Below are 21,580 nucleotides of genomic sequence, written 5' to 3' on the forward strand. Positions count from 1 at the left end.
GAGGCACGCTCGTTCGGAGTGGTTTCATAACCTGTATGTCCATGCGCAGAAATGCGGAAATAATTGTTAATTAGTTTTTATTTATTATTTACATTATGAAAATTAACATCTGTTCGTTGAAAGATGTAATCGTAAAAAATCAGTGATTCTGATATTTACATAGTTATACATTGCATGCGAAGTATCACAGCGTATCTCCATAACTTTGTGTCAAAGCCATTTGACAATGAAATAGCCAAAACGATCGCGATAATTTACAATAATGAGGACAGCGTGTATACATATGTTATTGACAAATAGCAAAGCAAACTCAACGCCTGATGCAGATGCAAATACAAATATATATATACAAACACATATATTATAGATACTGCAACGGCAAGCAATAACTCCCAATTAACATCCACAGGTACATCGATAAGACAACCTTTATTTTCCTACAGTCACGACCATTTAATTTCCTGCTGTTTCCGAGCGATTCATATGCAGCAGCCTTATATATATACACACGCAACACACATGCCGAGCCTTATTTTAGTCCCAATGTGCGGAGGGTTTGCAAGGCTGTAAAAAGCTCGCCTCGGGGCGCTGAGCTCGCTTGCGTTAACCACCATCCTGGGTTTCCCGCCACACGACTCCCGATGTTATCGCGGGTTAAATATTTGCCGCTTTTTTTTCCCCTCCCGTTACAAGGCTGCAGGAGTAATAAAAAAAAAAAGTTCCATCACCGCGATTCTAATAAAAAAAAAATCTCCCTGCTTTTCGTATGCCCTGTGATTTAACAGCTCATCCAGGGAATCGAAAACGAATCACTTTACTTATTTTAAAAATAATATTAGTAATTGTATAAACATCTTTACTTCAAGGTGTTTTTCGTAACTTTTCATATGTTTTCATGTGCTTCTAATGAAAATTCAGAAAAGAAATTTCTCCAACTTTAACAATATTATATATATGTCTATAAGCAGCTTTTCGGACAATTTACCTGATTCTTGATAACATTTGCGTGAACTCAAAAAGCTGAGTGCAATACGGGAATTGAAATTCCATGTTTGAATTTGAACAGTGTAAGTGCACTCGACAATCGTCATTTCTTGATTCGTCGGAATTTACACAGAGAGATGTGATTGAGAATAAATTATATTGTGAAGATGGAAAGAGAAAGTCGATAGTATGTCGAAATTGTCACTCAGGCTTGATTCAAGATCCCTTGGATCGTCGTCTCTCCTCTCTCTCTCTCTTTCTCGAATGATAACCTATGCCGACACCTTCTGCATCATCTAACAGCAAGCTCTAGAAAGGCAAGCAGAGAAAATCCAATTGGCGAATTCCTGGGCGTCACTGGACCGCGAAATGGGGCGGCAGATCCGGCCGCAGTAGCTACTTCCATCCACCAGGACACAGTGATGGTGGTGGTGGTGATAGTGGTATGGTATATACTATACCAGCGACGATGGTTATTCTGGTAGGAGATGCGAATAAATTGCATACGATAGCGCTGACTCTCTGCCTCACCCACAATCCCTTTCCACAGTCCCATGTGTCCAACGAAGATTACGTTCCGACCCTTCTGATTGATTTAATGCCGTACCTTTTCAGAAAAGTACAACTGCACATTGGAAACTGTTAGATTGTATTTTTCCCCATGAATTTACGACTTTTGCTTCTTCTCCTATAAATTATCATTAATTTTTGTATGTTCAAACCTCTTAGACGCAATTCTTTATTTTATTCTCTTTTAATGGAATTTTAATTATACAATTATTTTTCCGCAACAGAATTTCTGTTAAGATTAATTATCCCTCAAGAACCCTCAAGATGATGAATCATGGACTCTCTGCGCGAGGCTTGATTTCGAATCAAGCATCTGAATCCATCTGAATCGGACTTAAGAGTTTGGCTTCTGAAGCGGATTGAGGTTTCTTGGCCCTTTACCAATAACCGAAGAGAGAGAGAGAGAAAATGGAGAAGGGTCGTTTGCCGGAAGAGAATGAAACTAGACCCGGGGAACTCGTAGCACATGGCCCTTGTGTCTACATGTACGACTATTTACCTTACATTGAATCCCCAATTACCGGTTACCCATTCTTCCAACAGACATCCTGCAGATGTCGAGTCTCGATGCCAAATTCAGAGTCGCGCGATTCCTGATGCTTTTCCGGATATCTGCATGAGGTGTCTCCTTATCGCAACTGAATGTTCATCATATGTAAATCCTCAAGAGAAAATAATACCCAAATTTGTAATTTTCTTCTTTTAATGATAAAATATTTAATGTTCTAATCAATTCTTTTAACATTGATCGATCCAAATAGCTGATTACGAATCTGATGTTGGTTTTTCAAAATTCAAAATGTCGGACAAAATTTTCAACCGCCATATTGGATCCATTATGAAAAATTGACATTGAATTCGTAATCCTCGAAAATAGAAAAGAAACGACAAATTAATACCATATACAGAATACCATGCCAATGTGGCAGTATATACATTGGTGAATCATTAAGATATTTACAAACTAGATTAACAGAACACGCTAGAGATATTAAAAATAAAAAAACAAACACAGCTCTAGCTACTCATGCAACTGAAAACAACCATTACTTTGATTTTAATAACGTAACAATCTTGAACACAGAACAGAACTATTATAAAAGAAAATTTCTTGAAATGCTATATATAGCAAAAGAAAAAAAATCAATAAATTTTAAAACTGATATTAAAAAGTTAGGAAATATCTACCAAGGTTTTTTGAATAATGTACAATAAATTGATAATGAGATGTTCTACATTATCAGCATTTTTACAGTCTCTATAGAATTAATATCTGGAATGCGGTATTTCATTAGTCCTACACAAACTATATATAAGAATGGATAAAACCATCCTTATATTTCTTTCTTTTTTTTTAAAAACAAAAAGTTTGACTAATTCAAAATAAAATTTAAAAAACAAAGATAATAAAAAGTTAAACAATACACTTTTTAAAAAATTTTTATACAAATATTCATTATTTTAAATAAAATGATAATGATCATTAAGGAGATGGTTAAACATAACCTCCTTAATGAAACTTTATAATTTAAATATAACAGTTTAAACGTAAGTACAGCTCTTTCCAAATTTAATGTAAAAAATAAAACTAATTTCAAACTTTAATTAAAATTTTCAACTTGTCATTTTTAGTGTATAATTACTTAATGTAATACTTGATGAGGGTAGCGGCAGCTGCCGAAACGTCGTATCTAATAAACTATTTGTGGCGATGGATTAAAAATCTGGCCTAAAATCTCTTTATTAAAAAAAAAAAATGGTTACCGCTTGCTTAGAAAATAAAAAATTGTTTCCCAATTTTTCAAAATCTGTGACAAAAACTCCTTTGCAAAAAAAAAAATGATGACCCGAACTTATTATTTGACAGGAAAAAATTAGATCCCATTTCTTTTGTTCAGCAGCCCCTTCCTTGAGCTCAATTTTCGTGAAATATTCGAACAGTTTGTTCAAGGTCTCGTTTGAAGATGAATACCGGACGATCCCCGGTTGATTTTGTCTCCAGTCAAGTGTAAACGTAAAATCACGGATATCAGCTAACCGGAACAAACTCTTCGACATGATACGTGAAGCGAGGGATTCTGGCGAAAATAGACGAGAGAGAGAGAGAAAAGTTGACGTAGTGCGGGAGACGATGCGAAGAAAACGCGTTAGCGTCGGGTCGCCGGACAGTTTATCATGGTATTTCAACGCCTCGTTTCAGTTTTATCGAAAGACCAAGAGGGCAAGGAATTTTCGACGCACACGAAACATCTGCACTTAACAACTCATAAACTCGTCGTTCAGAATCTTCTCTCTAAAACCCACACGCGTCCATTGCCTTTACACATATTAAACGTCACGTTCACACACTGACATTATAACATTGCTGACGACGAAAATTGAAACAAATATATTTTACGAGTGTTATAATCATTAAAATGCGTCTATCTTCATTCCTAGACTGTAAGGTCACTCGTATCAACCCTTTAATCCCACATAATACCTTCAGTAAACTTTACAACCATGGTGTCACATAACTTGAATAATTTCTTCCTTACGGTATGATTTATAGGGCGGATAAATTACTTAATCTTACTCCAAAGTACTTTTGGGGTTTTTGTATTAAGTGCCGGGGACATATTATTTAATTGCAAGATTTTATTATTAATATAAAATATAAATATAATATTTTATTCAATTCTATAAATTGTAGTTTAATTTATGAAAATTAATACAATACTTTTATAGATTAACAAATTTTAATGAAATATATATATTTTATTTTTTATCTACAAATAAATTCAATTTTCACGAGTACTAATAATAATAATAATTAAGTGGGTTATACTTACAATAAAATATTTGAAAAAAATAAACAGAATATAAAAAAAAAATTTAACAATCTATATAAAATTTGGTATCAGATTCTTTCAACTTTTTTAATTTTCTCATCACTTTCTTCTGTTGCTCAAATATAGTCATTTTTTCATCATTCTGCATTAATTTTAGTCTTAAACCTATAACAGTACTGTCTTCCCAATACGTATCATTAATGAAAAATTTAGTTTCCGGTAGCATATATGTATATGATTCTCTGTAGGAATATTGACGAAGATTATGAAAATTAACACACAAATATGGATTTGGTAAATCAAATTCAAAGAATGCTGTGGTATATGTACTCTCTCTTTTTCTACGTGATCTGTAATTATATTCTGATTCTAGGTATTGCATTCCTAAAGTAAAATCATCCAATTCATATTCCGTTTTATCGATACTAAATTTCCTTTCATACCACATTGTGGGCTTTTTTAATATTAAATATAATTTATTATCACAAATGTTATTTGCCTTGCTGGATTGTATAATTGCTTGTCTGTAAGCAGCATTCTTCATTCTTCTTTCTTCATCTACATCAGTACCGGACTTATAATAAACGTATCTTCGAAATGCAAAATAATCTTCAAAATTAGATTCAGAAAACAATTTATAAACATCGTTATATAATCCATAAAACCCAGAACAATCAACCATAAAATTATAATCACTTTTATGATTGCTGGTAATGTTCAGTTTGTAAAGAGCCTTCATTTTATTACATATTTCTGTAACATTTAAATGAGAACAATTTCTATGAAAATTTTTTGTATGCATTAAGTCATAGAACAATTCTGGCTCATCCATTCCCTCTTTTCTGAGTCTTTCAATTTCATTATCTCTCGATTCTTGTTCTTGGTTTAATAAATTATCAGCATTAATGCAAATGCACAATGTAACAACATAAATAACTTGCAAATTTAATGCAGCCATGATTCGACGCTGAAAAATTTAATCAAAATTATTATCCTCTTGTTTTAGGTATATTTTATATATTTGTATTTTTTTGGAATTTTTCTCAAGACTTAAAATTATTTAACTTTTAACATACCTGCATATTTTTAAATGAATTACTCCAAACTGAAACTGACAACTATTTTTCAAAAGTTGACTTTTATATATTTTTTTTATCTTATTATTAATAAATTGTAACGCAATATTAAATAGTAAATATTAACATTTTTTTTTATTAAATTACAAGGTTGGATAAATATATATATAAACGTAGAATAAGTTAATATGATGATGAAATTGCTCAGTAATACAAAGAAAAACAACACTTGAAACAATATATATGGTGATATACCAAATATAGATTAACTAATATATGCATTTTTATTTCGAAACACATGTTTTTTTTTAGTCAACAATTGACTAGAATTTTTAAAGAGTAAAAATTTTTAAAACACATGTTTATTTTATACAAATAAAATTAAATAAACATATTTTTAAGCAATTATAAAGTATATTAAAAATTTTTAGTTGAAAAAGATAAATTTTAATTTTTTACATGATTCAACTGTAAAAATTTTGCGAATTTATTTTAGATTAATTTTTTTCTGACTAAATCTTTTTTTTTACTAATTTAAAGATTTAAATAACATGAACTATTTTGTATGACTAAATCTATAGTTTACTACTGAAAACATTATTGCAGAAATATAATTAACGTTCTGTCTGACCGAAACAGACTTTTACTACTAATAATTTTTTTTTAAGAATTTACATATTATTGAGCAATTGAAACAATCTTTTACTATCTAAATTTTTTTTTACTATTTAAAATTATTGCTGTTTTTCATAGACTCAGATTACTTTTCTTTATATTCATATTTTTTTGATTCTAAATTTCAAAAATCATATCCATTTTTTCGTCAAACTTATAGTTCACGAGAAAATTCTAAAGTGGATTAATTATTTAAACTTCATCTCATTGGATAAGCTCCAGATTTTAATTTTCTACTATTACTGGACCTCTTCCAAGCTTTTAATTTATTCTCGTGTCAAAAAAAAAACTTTCAAAAAATGGTCTTTTGTAATTGAATTTACAAAAGGTGACAATTTATTTTAGATTCATTTCATTTTAATCATCAATTTATTTTGTGCTCTTCATTTACATAAAATTACTATTTTTTTGACAAGCATTTAACTTGTCCATATAATTTGTCAAAATTTATCTCATTTATCAATTTTTCATCCTGTGATTATGATGATGATGATTGTTATTTTTATTATGATCGTTATTATTATGGTGTAAGGAAGTAGTTTTTCTTGTTTCTTGGCAAAGATTTTTCTCGCATCGCAAGATGCGCGAGACCTTGCTGCAAAATGCTCATTGCTCATGATTATTTAAGCGATCGCGGGACTTTCAGACGATATAATTTCTTCAATATTTTAGATCCCATCGGAACATTGCTTCAGCCGCTAAAAGACTACCCACCAAAGGTTGGCAGACTTCCACGCCGTCACCGCAAAACTCCTTCATCCGGGAGCGGCGCGGTACCAGTGATTTCGAGGAAACCACGCCATTTCGCATGCATAATACATTCTAATAGTTCTCCCCGCACATCGAACCCCGTCCGCAGCGATGAAAAGAAGCAACGTGCCCCATGATCATTTCATCCTCTTGTTTCTTCCCTCCTATTCATTTACCAATACAGAACAATTTCTTCTGACTTTTATTCCACCACATGCAAATTCTGTTAATAGAAAAAACAAATGGTGAAAAGTTAGTGAGGGTAAAAGTCATTGTATGGTACAAAGTTAAAAGGGTAATATTGTGATGGATAAAAAATTTATCAAAATATAATTAGAAAAATTAGGAAAAAAAGGAGGCGCAAAGCGCTTACATCTAGGGTTTCGTGGCTTTTTTAATTCAGATCAAAATTTATTAGAATATCATAAATTATTTATTTCTTGCCATGGTAACTGTTGTCATGGTAATCGCTGTCATAACAACGGTTGCTTTAGAAATCAACTATTGTCATAGTAACTATTGTCATAGTAACTATTGCCATAGTAACTGTTGCCATAGTAACTTTTGCCATAGTAAGTAACTGTTGCCACAATAACGGTTGCCATATTAACTATTTCCATAATAACTCTTGCCCTAGTAACTAACTTTTCCCATAGTAACATTTGCCAAAGTATCTATTGCCATAGTAACTGTTGCCATTGTAACTAACTGTTGCCCTAGTAACTTTTGCCCTAGTAACTTTTGCCATAGTAACTTTTGCCATAGTAACTATTGCCATAGTAAGTAACTATTGATATAGTAACTTTTGCCATAGTAAGTAACTGTTGCCACAGTAACGGTTGCCATAGTAACTATTTTCATAATAACTCTTGCCCTAGTAACTAACTTTTCCCATAGTAACTTTTGCCAAAGTATCTATTACCATAGTAACTAACTGTTCCCCTAGTAACTTTTGCCCTAGTAACTTTTGCCATAGTAACTTTTGCCATAGTAACTTTTGCCACAGTAAGTAACTGTTGCCCTAGTAACTAACTGTTGCCCTAGTAACTTTTGCCATAGTAACTTTTGCCATAGTAACTTTTGCCATAGTAACTTTTGCCATAGTAACTTTTGCCATAGTAACTTTTGCCATAGTAAGTAACTGTTGCCACAGTAACGGTTGCCATAGTAACTATTTTCATAATAACTCTTGCCCTAGTAACTAACTTTTCCCATAGTAACTTTTGCCAAAGTATCTATTACCATAGTAACTAACTGTTCCCCTAGTAACTTTTGCCCTAGTAACTTTTGCCATAGTAACTTTTGCCATAGTAACTTTTGCCATAGTAAGTAACTGTTGCCCTAGTAACTAACTGTTGCCCTAGTAACTTTTGCCCTAGTAACTTTTGCCATAGTAACTATTGCTATAGTAACTTTTGCTACTAGGGCCCTGGTAGGGAAATTTTCTTGAAAGTAAAGAAAAAGAAAAGTTTAACAAATTGTGAAACAAAAGTTCATTCTACACATTAACAAAAGAACTCAACTGAAGAGAGATAGTTGAAGAGTACAGAGGAAGCTATTAACGCTTCTTATAACGTCTGTGATAAGAAAATCCCTCCCTTTTCTTGTACACAAAATGACGTGGGATATCCCTCATGGCTTGTTGTTTTCCAAGTGGAGAAAAACTTTTAATTGAAGATTCCCCACCAAACCCTTATATATTTTATCGTTTCTCTCTCTCTCTCCATATATATATAAAGGAAAAGAATTCTATTTCTCTTATTATGTGTGGACCGCAGGTAGAAAATCAATGAGATTATACAACGTGAGAATTTTTCCAATGCGTCTGGGAATTTCTGACTGTTGGATTCTCACGAGTTTCGCAAGGATAGCGATCAAACGCTTACGAAAACAAAAGCCGAATGATACACCAATATAATTCAATTTTCGATTGTTACACATCGAAAAAAAAAAAAATAATACTGAAATCGATCGTCGCTTCATTTTTTTTCAATATACTCTGATCATAAAATTGAACTGCGAGAAAATTTACCTTTCATGACAATAGTTACGATATTATCACTCGACATAAATGTATCACTCGGCGTTTATATATATATGTATATCTATAGAATTGTCGGTTACTAGTATATAATTGGATTTTCGCAAATCATCACGATTTATATCGTCGTTTTACACTCGCATGAGTATAATATTTAATAATGATTATATATACGTGATATGCTTTGTTTTATTAGGTTTATAAAATTTTTTTTTGATTTTATTAACTGTAGAAAGTTTTTTTTTCAACTTATTTTATGAGCTTTTTTTCTGAAATTGAGAGAAAAATTAAAATTATATTTATTGAAGAAATAAATTTAAAAAAAAATTATTGAAACAATTTTTCAGTTTTGTGCAAAACGAGATTTAGAGTGTTAAATTGTTATATTTAGTAGAGTTCCATTTAGAGAGTAACCCTTAGGTTAATAGCTACTTGTCTTAGGCGAATGACCCGTTCTGACCTGAAGATGGTTTCAACGAAGGGGTGAGAGAGGGGTTTGCATTTGGTGCCATCGTTGCACTTACTATGTGTGTATAGTCGGCCAAGCCATTCAACATGTTCTCATCCCAAGGGACTCGCCAAAGATGCGACCATGGAAGAACTGAAACTATATAGCAGAAGGGCTGAAACCCGTAAGGAAGAGAGGCTGCTCCCAAGAGATTCCTTTAAATTTAATATAGAGTCAATTGAAGAAAATCTAATAAAATTGTTACCGCCCGAAGCTATTGGCTCGATAGAGTCAATCGATTGAAAAATCACCCACAATATCAGTGTAAACATCGACAATTCATTATAAATCGAATTTCAAACCAGTTTCATTTCATAATATAAATATTTTTTTCTCGCATAACTTTCGAAAATTTAGAATATAAATAATATATATGAAGAAAAATATAGGAAAAGTAATTATTATTTTAAGGACTAAATAATAAAGAAATTTTTAATTTTAAATTGATATATTGTATCAATAATTGAAATTAATTTGTAAAGGAAATTTTTTTTTTTTTTTTTTTTAAAGAAAAGACGTATCTATTTGAAATAAAGGGAGAGGATAATTACACAGAAAGTGGTTTTAAAGTGGCAGTGAAGTTCAAATTCGTTAAGGGTCAAAATTTGAGCCGCTTCCGTTAATTCAAGTCCGAAGTGTTCCCCGGTCGAAAATTGCTCTCCACAGCCAGTCAGCTCATTTACATTCTGTCCACACCGGATAACGAAACCGGGAGAAAAACCGGCGGCGGTCTAATGGGAATCAGCAAGCGAATAATGAAACTGCTTAGCATTCCTCGTTGCGAAGCGGTAGGATGAAATAATTAAAAGCCAAGAAAAATCGAAAGTTATGAACGCCTGTTAAAACATCGCAGTTCTTATCATTTGCCCCCAAATTGGATATTATAAAATCTCAGCAACGTTCTCTTATATATATATATATATGAGAGTATGTATATGAAAACCTGACTCAGATTAGGAAAAGATAATAGCTTCATTACACAGTAAGTTTACTGTAGAACATTGTTACCAACTCGAGATTATTGTACCAATTTTAGTTGTTTCAATTTTATTTATTTAACACTTTTGAAATTAAAATGATATTTCGTTTTTTTTTCGAAAAAATAAAATATATCTGCAAAAAAAAAACCTCGTGTAATATGAGAGAAAATCTCGAAAATCCAGGATATTATTTTACATAATTTTCTGATTTCTTTGTAAATTGCAAAACTTGTGTACGAAGAAGACTCTCATAACCAGTGAAATAAATAGAAAAGTTTCTTCTCAAGGAATTTAAATTCAATCAATTTGAAATTGTCTGGAAAAACGAGTTATATGAGAAAATTATACTTATTTTTGGAAAATTTTTAATGTTACTTAAAAGTTTCAGTTTAAAAAAAAAAACAAAAAAAACTAGTTATTCTTGTTAAGATTTTATTTTCTAGGGAACTATATTTCATTCAATTCACCACAGTTTCGATTCTCGATCAATTGTATCGTTGCCACTTGTTTGCAATCTTTTTCTCCGATTTCTTGATCTGCATTTACGTAAGTTTCCTTGGGATTATTTATTCGGCAGGTTTCCGTGGGACTCGCAGTTCCGGCAGAACCGGATACCGCCTACGGTAATGCACCGCTCCGACAGCCAGGCCCCTTGTGTCAGGAGCCAAGATGAAATAAGGTTTTTTTTTTAAAAAAAAAAAAAAAAAAAAAAAGATGAATAAAACACGAAATAGCAGTTAGCGAAGAAAAATACTCGTGGTACGTTGAGTTATTCTTTCTGTCGTTAGTTCAAAGCTCTGCCCCCCCCAAAAAAAAACTCACGTTCTTTTTTCGACTGTGTATTTCACGAAACTTCATACACGGAGCCCCTAAAGCTTTAATCAATTGTCCGATATACATCTATTCATAACATCACCTGAAACCATATCCATTTATCAACATTAATTTTTCTCGTAAGAACTGGGTCATTTGATAGCGATTTTACTCTAAAATTATATATATATATATATATCTTGTTTCACTTTTAACAGACTTTAATTATTTTAATTAACTGCTTGGAAAAGCCGCTTGTACTAGACTGAAATGCATGGACAATTTGCCCCCAAGGCACCCTTTAGAATTATTTTAATTATTTAATTAAATAATTAATTAACTGCTACTCAGGTAGAAATGTAACGCGCTGCAATTGAAGTAACTGTTTAGTATTTTATGTGAAAATATAGAAAAATACATTTTTTCTAGAATTTTATTATTTTTTTATATAATTTTTTTTTAATTTCATTTTTTTTTATAATTGTAAAAGTGGAATTTGATAAATTCAACAGTTTTATATTAATAAACATGATTACACTAAAGGAAAAGATATACAAAAATTTAATTGAAGTCTTGTCTGACTGAAACTATCATTTACTACTAATCAAAAACAAGAAAAATTTAATTTAAATTTTGGCTGACTGAAACTGACTTTTACTACTGGATACAAAAAGTACAAGCATTTAATTAACGTTTTGTCTGACCAAAACTGACTTTTACTACTAATATTCAAGCTACAAGAACTTAATTAACGTCCTGTCTGACTATAACTATCATTTACTACTAATCAAAAACTACAAAAATTAAATTAAACTGTTGTCTGACTAAATCTGTTTTTTACTACTTACATAAAAATTACAAGCACTTAGTTAATGTTTTGTCTGACTATAACTGCCTTTTACTACTAATGCACAAGCTACAGAAGAATTTAATTAACGCCATGTCTGACTAAATCTATCATTTACTACTACTAATTAAAAACTACGTAAATTACAGTTTTGTCTAACTGAAACTGACTTTTTCTACTAATAAAAAAAACTACAAAAATTTAAATAACGTTCTGTCTGACTAAATCTGTCTTTCACTACTTACATAAAAATTATAAGCACTTAATTAACGTTTGTCTGACTAAAACTGTTTTTTACTACTTACATAAAAATTACAAGCACTTAGTTAATGTTTTGTCTGACTAAAACTGTCTTTTACTACTAATGCACAAGCTACAGAAGAATTTAATTAACGCCATGTCTGACTAAATCTATTTACTACTACTACTAATTAAAAACTACGTAAATTTCAGTTATGTCTGACTGAAACTGACTTTTGCTACACTAATAAAAAAAACTACAAAAATTTAAATAACGTTCTGTCTGACTAAATCTGTCTTTTACTACTAATATAAAAATTACAAGAATTTAATTTTAATTTTTTACTACTAATTTAATGATTTAAATACATATCTAACTATTTTATCTGATTATTTTAATTTTAACAAATATTTATTTTTCAACTTCACATTATTGGTTTCTGTAAATGAAAATAACGTGTTCTTTCATTTTATGGAAACATATCTTTTTCTCAATTACTAATGCAACACACGATAATAAGACCAATGTAGAGATTATATCACTGTTGCATGAGTTTATGTGGCACGTGCTAAACACGTTGTACGGAAATAATCATTTTGGTTCTATATATTACACACTTATAGGTTTGATATATATATATATATAACTAAATATGAATAAGAAATTCTAACAAATTAGACGCAAAAGAAACATCACGAATCTCATTATATATTTAAAATAATTCAAATTTTTTTTTTAAAAAAAAAGGTTGTAAAAAATTTTAATATCTTTCCGTAACTTTACTTCTCAAATGGTTAAGATGTTTTTTTTTTTAATAGTTATTTCGTGGCAATATATAAGATTTCAACTTTTAATTTTTATTTCTTCTCTTTGAATTGGGGTAAAAATATATAGTTTTGGAAATATGTCACACGTTCCGCTCCGTGTGAATATGGCATGTTAAAAAAGCGAATTACGAAGGATACTATAACAAAAGCGCATTAAAAGACTCATAAATTCATATTAGCGTCGGTTTTTACATGATTTTCAACGAAAATCTGCTACATACATATAGCTTTGCGTTAACTCGCGTGGCTTGCGATCAGGCTTCGCGAGAGCCATTCTGGAATGCAACATCGTACCGTTCCATCACGCTTTTTAATTGCACATTATAGGCAATGGGCACTGATACACCAGGCAGATATACAATACATATATATATATATATACGTTGAGATAAATATTCATAAATATTTGAACGATGACGCGATTTCAAATATTTTCCCTGCATCTGTGCCAAGCAATTATTGTTCATTCCATGAGCACTGAGAGAAATTATTTTAAATAAATTTTGTTTTAAACGAGAAAAATAGAATTTGCCACACAACAATTTCTGATAAATTATAATTAAAAATTTTTCATTAAAAATCAATATTGAATAAAATTGAAATATTATATGAATAATAATTTAGTATTGGAGTAATTTTTTTTTTTTTTTTTTTAATGAATTGTGTAGGAGTACACTTATATAAAATGGCACATAAGGATGTGGATTCTCTCTTTCCGAAAAAAAAAGAAATGAATTTGTAGACCTCACTCTTGCATCGCGTTTGCTGAAATTCTCTGAACCTCACGAAACTAGGAAAACATGCATTTTTTAATGCACTTACCTAAGTGCCCGTAAGTGCTCGCTTGAGAGCGAGAGATACGTATGCGAAATATAAGGAGAATGCACAACGTTTCACTAGATCATTTCAAACATCCAGGAGCAAAAAAAAAAAGGGAACAATGTTTTCAAGCCAAAAAGTCTTTTATTTCAGTTAAAAAAAAAAATACTCAATTGCTTTAATTTTTTTCATTTGTAATCATTCTTTGTTGAAATGATAAAAAAGAAATTATAATTTTGGGTGGCTTCTCCAAAAAGGCATTTTCTTGTTTATTTAGAAATTCCTTAAAAAAATGGGTAATTGAATAAATGAAAAAATAAATTATCGCAGGTCAACCGGTGTAAGCAAACTCATTATTGGTAAATGGTTATTGGTCCGGAACACGATGCTTTCATATTATACGGTTGTAATTGTAACGCAGTTACATGTCGTGTATGCCATTTGCAGTTGAATTGAGTTATGTGCATCGTATATATATATATAATATAATAGTGACTGTCGATGCGTTGCGTGTCCGCATATGTGCGTGCATAACGTATACCACGAATAATTATTATAAGTCTACCGCGACGACCACAAAGTGCACCTGCACCTGATATACGAAGTCCTCTACAATTTTCCTCTACACCCCTTATTACATATATTTTAATCAAACCTAGAACTCTTTTTTTTTTTCGTTCAACACACTAAATTATGCGAATTATTTTAATAATTCACTCTTGGTAATGAGTGACATATACAATTGGACAAAAAAAAATAAATTGTTTAAATAACGAATTATATACTGAGAGTTTATATTTTATTTATATCGAAATAGTAATTCCTGAAAAAAAAATCTTACATTCGTAATTTAAAGATTTGGAAAAAAATACAGAAGTACTTTACATGGTGGTTTACATAATTCTCAGCATCTGCAGCATGAAATTCTCGTTTGTGGTGCAAATAGATCATGAGAATTGAGTGTTCTTAGCGTGTTATCTCCGAGACATGGTTTAACGAGCGTTGTAGTTCAGCAAAAAGAGCAACCCTTAAGTCGTATTTGCATGAGTATAATGTAGGCAATTGAGTTTTTCATCAGCTATTAGTTACATGAAGTTCCGAGCTCACGACACCGCAATGATCACTGTTTACTTTTTTCGACAATTCATCACAAAAAATGCTCCTTTTTTTTCATTTTTTTTTTTATGTACATCATTAAGAAACAATATTTTAGATCACTTTTTTTTCTAAATAAATCTAAAAGGAAAAATATGTTTAAAATTAAGAAAACTCGTAATTTTTTTTTAAAAATTTCCTATCTCTTTTTCTCGGCTGATCTTCGACAATTTTACCGTCAATATAGAGCATAAAGTTTCGTTGGAGCCTTCGGGCTCTGATTAAAACTTGGTCGATATTGCACGATGACGCAGTTGGGTCTGAATTTCACTCATCCTCTTGACTATAGTAAAGATTAACGTTATATTTCAGAAGAAAAACGGTGAGGGAAGCTTTCCCAGTTGAACTATATATATATGTCTTAAATTGTCCTCTTTCATTTCTTATCTTTTTAACAGAAATATGTATTCAGTATAAAACTTTATCTCATTTAAAATATATATGATTTTATTTCTAATTATATTAGGAATTTTTTTTGCTCCCAAATTTTCACTTTCTTTTGGAAATGAAAATTTTTTAGAAATAATACTCATAGAATATATTTTTTTTAATTACCTTCTGCTTATAATAATATTATTTTTTATAACACTTTTCTGTACCGAGGGGGAGAAAAGTATAATTTTCTACACTCAGTGAGGAAAGGTATAATTTTCTGAACTTAGTGAGGAAAAGTGTACTTTTCTGCACTCAGTGCGGAAAAGTTTACTTTTCTACACTCAGTGTGGAAAAGTGTACTTTTCTGCACTCAGTACGGAAAAGTGTACTTTTCTACACTCAGTGTGGAAAAGTATGATTTTCTGCACTCAATGAGGAAAAGTGTACTTTTCTCCACTCTTTTCAGCAAAATTATAGCATTATAACTAATAACTGTAATTTTTTTCTGTTTCAGGTAAGCATAATAAAAATTATCATATAAAAAGGAAATTTCGCTGGTTTATGATGGTCATCAATAGTTTCAAAATCGGTTTATCATTTATGAGGAAACACAGCCGGTACGATTTTGGTCACGCCTGTGTGTCTTGTGACCATACCCTCGACATTGGAGCTATGGAGGTTGGTTGCACTATGACAAAGTAAAGTATATTAAGCTCATCGGCATGCAGAGTTCGCTCTTTCTGGCTTAATATAGAAACGGGAACTACCCCCAAAGTCGCCTGAGTTCCTCTGAAAACCCATCCCCCAGAAAACCTGCTCCCTACCCCTATTATATATATATATATAGGGTTAGAGTATCTTTCCAAGGAATCCGCATTGGGCGTATCTTGCTATCCTTTAGTCCTTTCGTTCCTTGCCCCTGTAAAGGCCTTACACACGGAGGATACAATAATTCTCTCGAGAAAAGGGGGCGGAAATTGTATCTCTTTCTAGTAACACGACGCGGGGAAAAAGCGACAGTGTCGCTACGTGAATATTAATGAATATACTGGAGGATAGTGGGTTGTATTTGCGGTTCTACGTCCGGCACGTGGCCGCATCCTTTTGTATAAAAATAAACTCACAAACGAGTAATCAATGTACTTAGTTTTCAGTCTGATTACAGTTAGTTCGATTACAAAAAAAAATTGTCCTTTTTTCTGTCTTTGACCAACAGCTATAATGGACCATTTTCGAAATAGAGAATTGTCTCCAGATACTGCTCTAGAAAAAATGTATGGACACTTTTTAATATGACCAACAGCATTCAAGCATTAAAGGAACCTTTTTGAATTTATTTGGAAAATTCTACGAAATATTCGGATGGAATTTCTATATGTTCAAAAAGAAGCAGTTTTCAGGGAATATTTCAAATTATCAACTTTGGATATTACTAAAAACAATCTCTTACTTCTGATAGAGAAAAATTTATCTCGTTCACGTAGGAGACTTCTTTTTTCACCCCCCTTTCTTTAGATTTCTTTTTTAGTAACTCGTAAGAGTTACATTAGCTATTCATCCGTGAACATATAAAAAGACGGAAGCTGAATCGTGTGCAGTTTTCTGTACGCCTATGTGATGTGTCGGCTGTCAATCCGTGAAAGATGGCGGGAAGAAAGTTTTTGGTTCTTCTCTCCCTCTTTCTCTATTTCTCTATGCCCGCGCACTTTCCACTCTTCTGCCATTCCTCACTCTGTACATGAAGGAGAAGTTTTAAGAGAAATGCGAAAGTTGGATAGAGAATGGATAGGGAAGAGTTATATATCGATGCTACGAGAGATATCTTTCTCTTCAGTTCACTCACTCTTTGTTAGCTTCGCGGTCACGGTTTCACATACTCTTGACATTCCTGACGAATTGAAATTCGAAACACACACTTGTACTCATGGAATTTCGACATTTTTTCTCAAATGGGGATTTTTTATATTATATTAATTTAAAAAGTAACGCTCTCACAGCACCGGATATCCCTGGGACATCCTAGGGATGTCCTTGGATATCATCAGGATATCCAAACCGCCGGAAGCAAATGGATATTCATAGGATGTCCCAGGGGTATCCTTAAATATCCAGTGCTGTGAGGATGTATAAATATCAATATAAAAAAAAATATATTCATTTAAAAAAGATTGAATTTTATTTTTCTCTCTCAATAAAGTGAGGGGAAAAAAAATGATATCCAACGTCTTTTGGAAAGAACAAATAAAAAAGAAAATTACGGGCATAGAGAGAAAAAAATTGTATAAAGGGTACAAGGACGAAGAGAAATATAAACACGTTTCCCTGGTTGTGACATTGCCATTTTCACAGCACTATTAAAAGTGGACGCTTGGGCAGACCGAGTCCTCATAACCCGTTATGATCCCCTCGCCGAGAGAGCTGATGTGTTTTCTGGGTTCTACAATGTCTTTGTTAGTCGCGTTTGTATGTTCGGTAATTCCATACACGCCTGGGACGGTCAGTTGTTTATGCCTGGTCTGTATAATCAAGAATCCTTTTTATCCTCGTTTCTCGAAATACCATCCACTATTACCTTTTGTTTTCACACTTCTTTTTCTTCTTTTTCTTCTTTTTTTTGTCCTCCTTAAGTGACAACAGATAGTGTCACAATAACAACACAGGATAAAGTCAACTTAAAGTGCGCTAAGGCAAAAATTGTATCAAGTATAAAAATGTAAATAGAAAGATATTTGGAAAAAATTATTATTTTTATTGATCTATTTAAGTGAGATAATAACCCCTTCGCAGTCCAGTTAAAAATCGCTGGTGGGCCTAAAACGGTCCGAAAAAAAAGTTTCCAAAAAAATATGACTTCATCATATTTAAGGTTTTTGTGGTCGCTGAATTCGAATTTGAGGTCAGTTTTTCAAAATTCAAAATGGCGGATCCAATATGGCGGACAAATTTTTAAAAAATCAATCCAATTTGCCTGAAATTTGTTACTCGGGGGTTTTTGGGGTCGCTAAATTCAAATTTTAAAAATTTGTCCGCCATATTGGATCCGCCATTTTGAATTTTGAAAAACTGACCTCAAATTCGAATTCAGCGACTACGAAAACCCCCGAGTAACAATTTGTGGTCAAAACGCATTAATTTTTAAATTATCCGCCATATTGGGTTGCCATATTGGATCCGCCATTTTGAATTTTGAAAAACCGACCTCAGATTCGTAATCAGAGACCCCGAAAACCCCTAAGCAACGAGTTTCATGTAAATCTGATAAATTTTAAGTTTTCATGGTCGCCATTTTGGGACCGCAATTTTGTTTTTTTTAAATCTGACTTCAAATTTGGATTAAGCGACCCCAAAAACCCCCGAGTAACAAATTTCAGGCGAATCAAATTAAATTTAGTATTATTTTTTTGCGATGGCCATATATGGCCACTTGCACAAAGGTGGCACGACTTTTTCTGGCCACATATGGGCCCTGGACTGTCAAGGGGTTAAAAAAATAATTATCAACAGAGAACGAAGAAGAATTGAGAAAGTTTTGTCTGACTAAAATTTACTTGAACTACTGATGTTAAAATTCAATCTTTCTGCAACTGGGGGTTATTATACATAATTGCATAGCCGAAAGGAAAAAGTTATAGAACTACTAATAATTTTGTCTTTCCTTGTAAAAACGAAAAAAAAAAGTTCCTTTACGAAAAAAAAGCCGGAAATTAAATCCTTGAAATCAAGATTCGCGTTTAAAAAAATCTGAAAATCCAGGTCTTTATAATAGAATTTTTTTTTTTTCTGCCGTATTCGTTGAGATAAAATTTAGTTTGGGTGCTTCCTTTCTCACCACCCAACGAGGTAGAGAGATAAGTAAGGCAGCAGAATTGTGAGACAAAGGACGAAATGGACATGGACAAAGGATAAAATGGAGGATAGAAGTGCGGCAACGTGAAACGTTCTAGAGAAATACATCAGTGAGCTTCAGACGCGACTTTGTTGGATTTATGGATTATGAAGAGGAAAAGGACGGACTAGATCTGTTCGTGACATGAGGACAATGAGAACGAGAAAGAAGTAAGCGATAAAGCTGGAAATACATAATTTATACACCTCCTCTTAGACTTTCTTTCTTTATTTTTTTTCTTTCTCTCTCTCTCCCTCTCCTTTGGTATCCAACAACGTCTACAAAACCATTTTTCCATTTGAAATAAATAAAGTACTTCTGTGAGAGGAAGAAGAGCTTATTTTCGTTGAAAATACTCTGTCTACTTCAAGCCAAGAGAGAAAAACTAATTACTGCCTTGAAAGAAAAGAGTAAATGAAAAAGTATCGACATTATCTGTCCTGTTTCATCATTCATCATTAGAATTGTTTCTTTCTTTCTAATAAAATCAGTAGATTGAAGAAAATTTCCAAGTTGAAGTGCGTTGAATTATTTTTACTATGGAAACAATGTTTTAAAATTTTTTATTGACAAAAAAAATTATTTCTTGTATTTATTATTGAAAAAAATTATTCTATTTTGCAATTTATTTACATTTTGTACCTCGACTAAGACTTGACATTGATTTAACTGGACTTTATCTTCAAATTACCTTGAATGACCTTGTATGTCCTTGAATTAATCTTTTAATGCCCTTGAATGTCCTTGATTTGATCTTCAAATGCCCTTCAATGACCTTCAAATGACCTTGAATAACCTTGAGTTGACCTTCAAATGACCTTGAATGACCTTGAGTGACCTTCAATTGTCCTTGAATGCCCTTAACTTGACCTTCTGTGTCCTTTATTTGACTTTTGAATGACCTTGTATGTCCTTGAATTGATCTTTTAATGACCTTGAATGCCCTTGATTTGATTTTCAAATGCCCTTCAATGACCTTCAAATGACCTTGAATGACCTTGAGTGACCTTCAATTGTCCTTGAATGCCCTTAACTTGACCTTCAAATGACCTTCTGTGTCCTTTATTTGACTTTTGAATGACCTTGTATGTCCTTGAATTGATCTTTTAATAGCCTTGAATGCCCTTGATTTGATCTTCAAATGCCCTTCAATGACTTCAAATGACCTTGAATAACCTTGAGTTGACCTTCAAATGACCTTGCATGACCTTGAGTTGACCTTCAAATGCCCTTGAATGCCCTTAACTTGACCTTGAAATGACCTTAAATTACCTTCAAATGACCTCCAATGTCCTTGACTTGACCTTGAGATGACGTTGATTTCACATTGAGTTGATTTGACTCACCTTTTCTTCAAGGTACAAATTAAAAAATTATTAACTGCCAAAGTAAAGTTTTTTCCTTTGGCCATATAGTTGTTGTGCTTTTTGAGTTATGATGTAAGTCATTTTTAAAAGTCAAATAACGTTACAGTAGAAGCGAAATCAGCTTCTTTATGTAAGTTACTGAAATGTATAAGATGCAAGAGAGAATGTTACTTTCAAAATGGGTTCTAAGAAAATTTAAGCATCTTTTCTCGAGGGGAAGTGAAATTAGGTTTGCAAAGAAGTAAACATCAGTGGAGCTGTATGTTTGCATAAACGGAAGGCGTTGCTCGCATGGGGGCTACGGTGACAAATGCTTGCTGCTGCTTACTCCTCTTGCAAGTTCCCTTCTTCTACTTCTTCTTCTTCTTTATGTATATATATGTCATCTTCGTCTTCGTCGTGTAACTTGAGCAAAAGTCTTCTGGACGTGAAGTTTGTTTTTGCACCATTAGGGCCACTTTGTTCGCCTCTACAGGGATCTTTGCGTTTTGAAAAGGGAACCTTTTGCGTCTTTCCATTCTTTTTATTCATGTCTTTGATCCACCGCTTTTAGTCTGACCATATTTTCAAATCCAGATAGATTGTCCTCAGTGAAAATATTTTTGTCGTGAAAGCACTTTGGGGGGGGGGGGGGGTGAAAAGTACAACGACGTTTTTTTTAAGCCCTAGGGATGAATTTTAAAAAGGGGAAATAAGATTGGTTGGTAAAATTTGTTTTAAAAAATTGTTTGATTACTTTGACAATTTCTGTTTGTTTAATTTGAAACGTTTAAACAAATTATTAGTGGTAAAAGTCAGACAAAAAAGGGGGGAATTCTAGTAATTCTTCTTTCAG

At 32.2% G+C, this 21,580-nt stretch overlaps 2 protein-coding genes across 19 annotated transcripts in view; one reads left to right on the top strand and one right to left on the bottom strand.

The window, feature by feature from the left end:
- LOC127289609 (CUGBP Elav-like family member 4) overlaps positions 1-21,580 on the top strand; it is a 596,519-nt gene that overhangs the window by 103,578 nt on the left and 471,361 nt on the right. The gene's annotated exons all lie outside the window — the stretch shown is intronic.
- LOC127289611 (uncharacterized) lies at positions 4,274-5,575 on the bottom strand. Its single transcript, XM_051317660.1, has 2 exons — positions 5,462-5,575; positions 4,274-5,352 (listed from the first exon to the last, which is right to left on the bottom strand). The coding sequence occupies exons 1-2, from the start codon at positions 5,465-5,467 to the stop codon at positions 4,429-4,431; spliced, it is 930 nt and encodes a 309-aa protein (XP_051173617.1). The 5' UTR covers positions 5,468-5,575; the 3' UTR covers positions 4,274-4,428.

The sequence above is a fragment of the Leptopilina boulardi genome, unplaced genomic scaffold (genome assembly GCF_019393585.1).
Source record: "Leptopilina boulardi isolate dan_hultmark-lab unplaced genomic scaffold, ZJU_Lbou_2.1 LbouV2_48, whole genome shotgun sequence".
Classification (NCBI taxonomy): Eukaryota; Metazoa; Arthropoda; class Insecta; order Hymenoptera; family Figitidae; genus Leptopilina; species Leptopilina boulardi.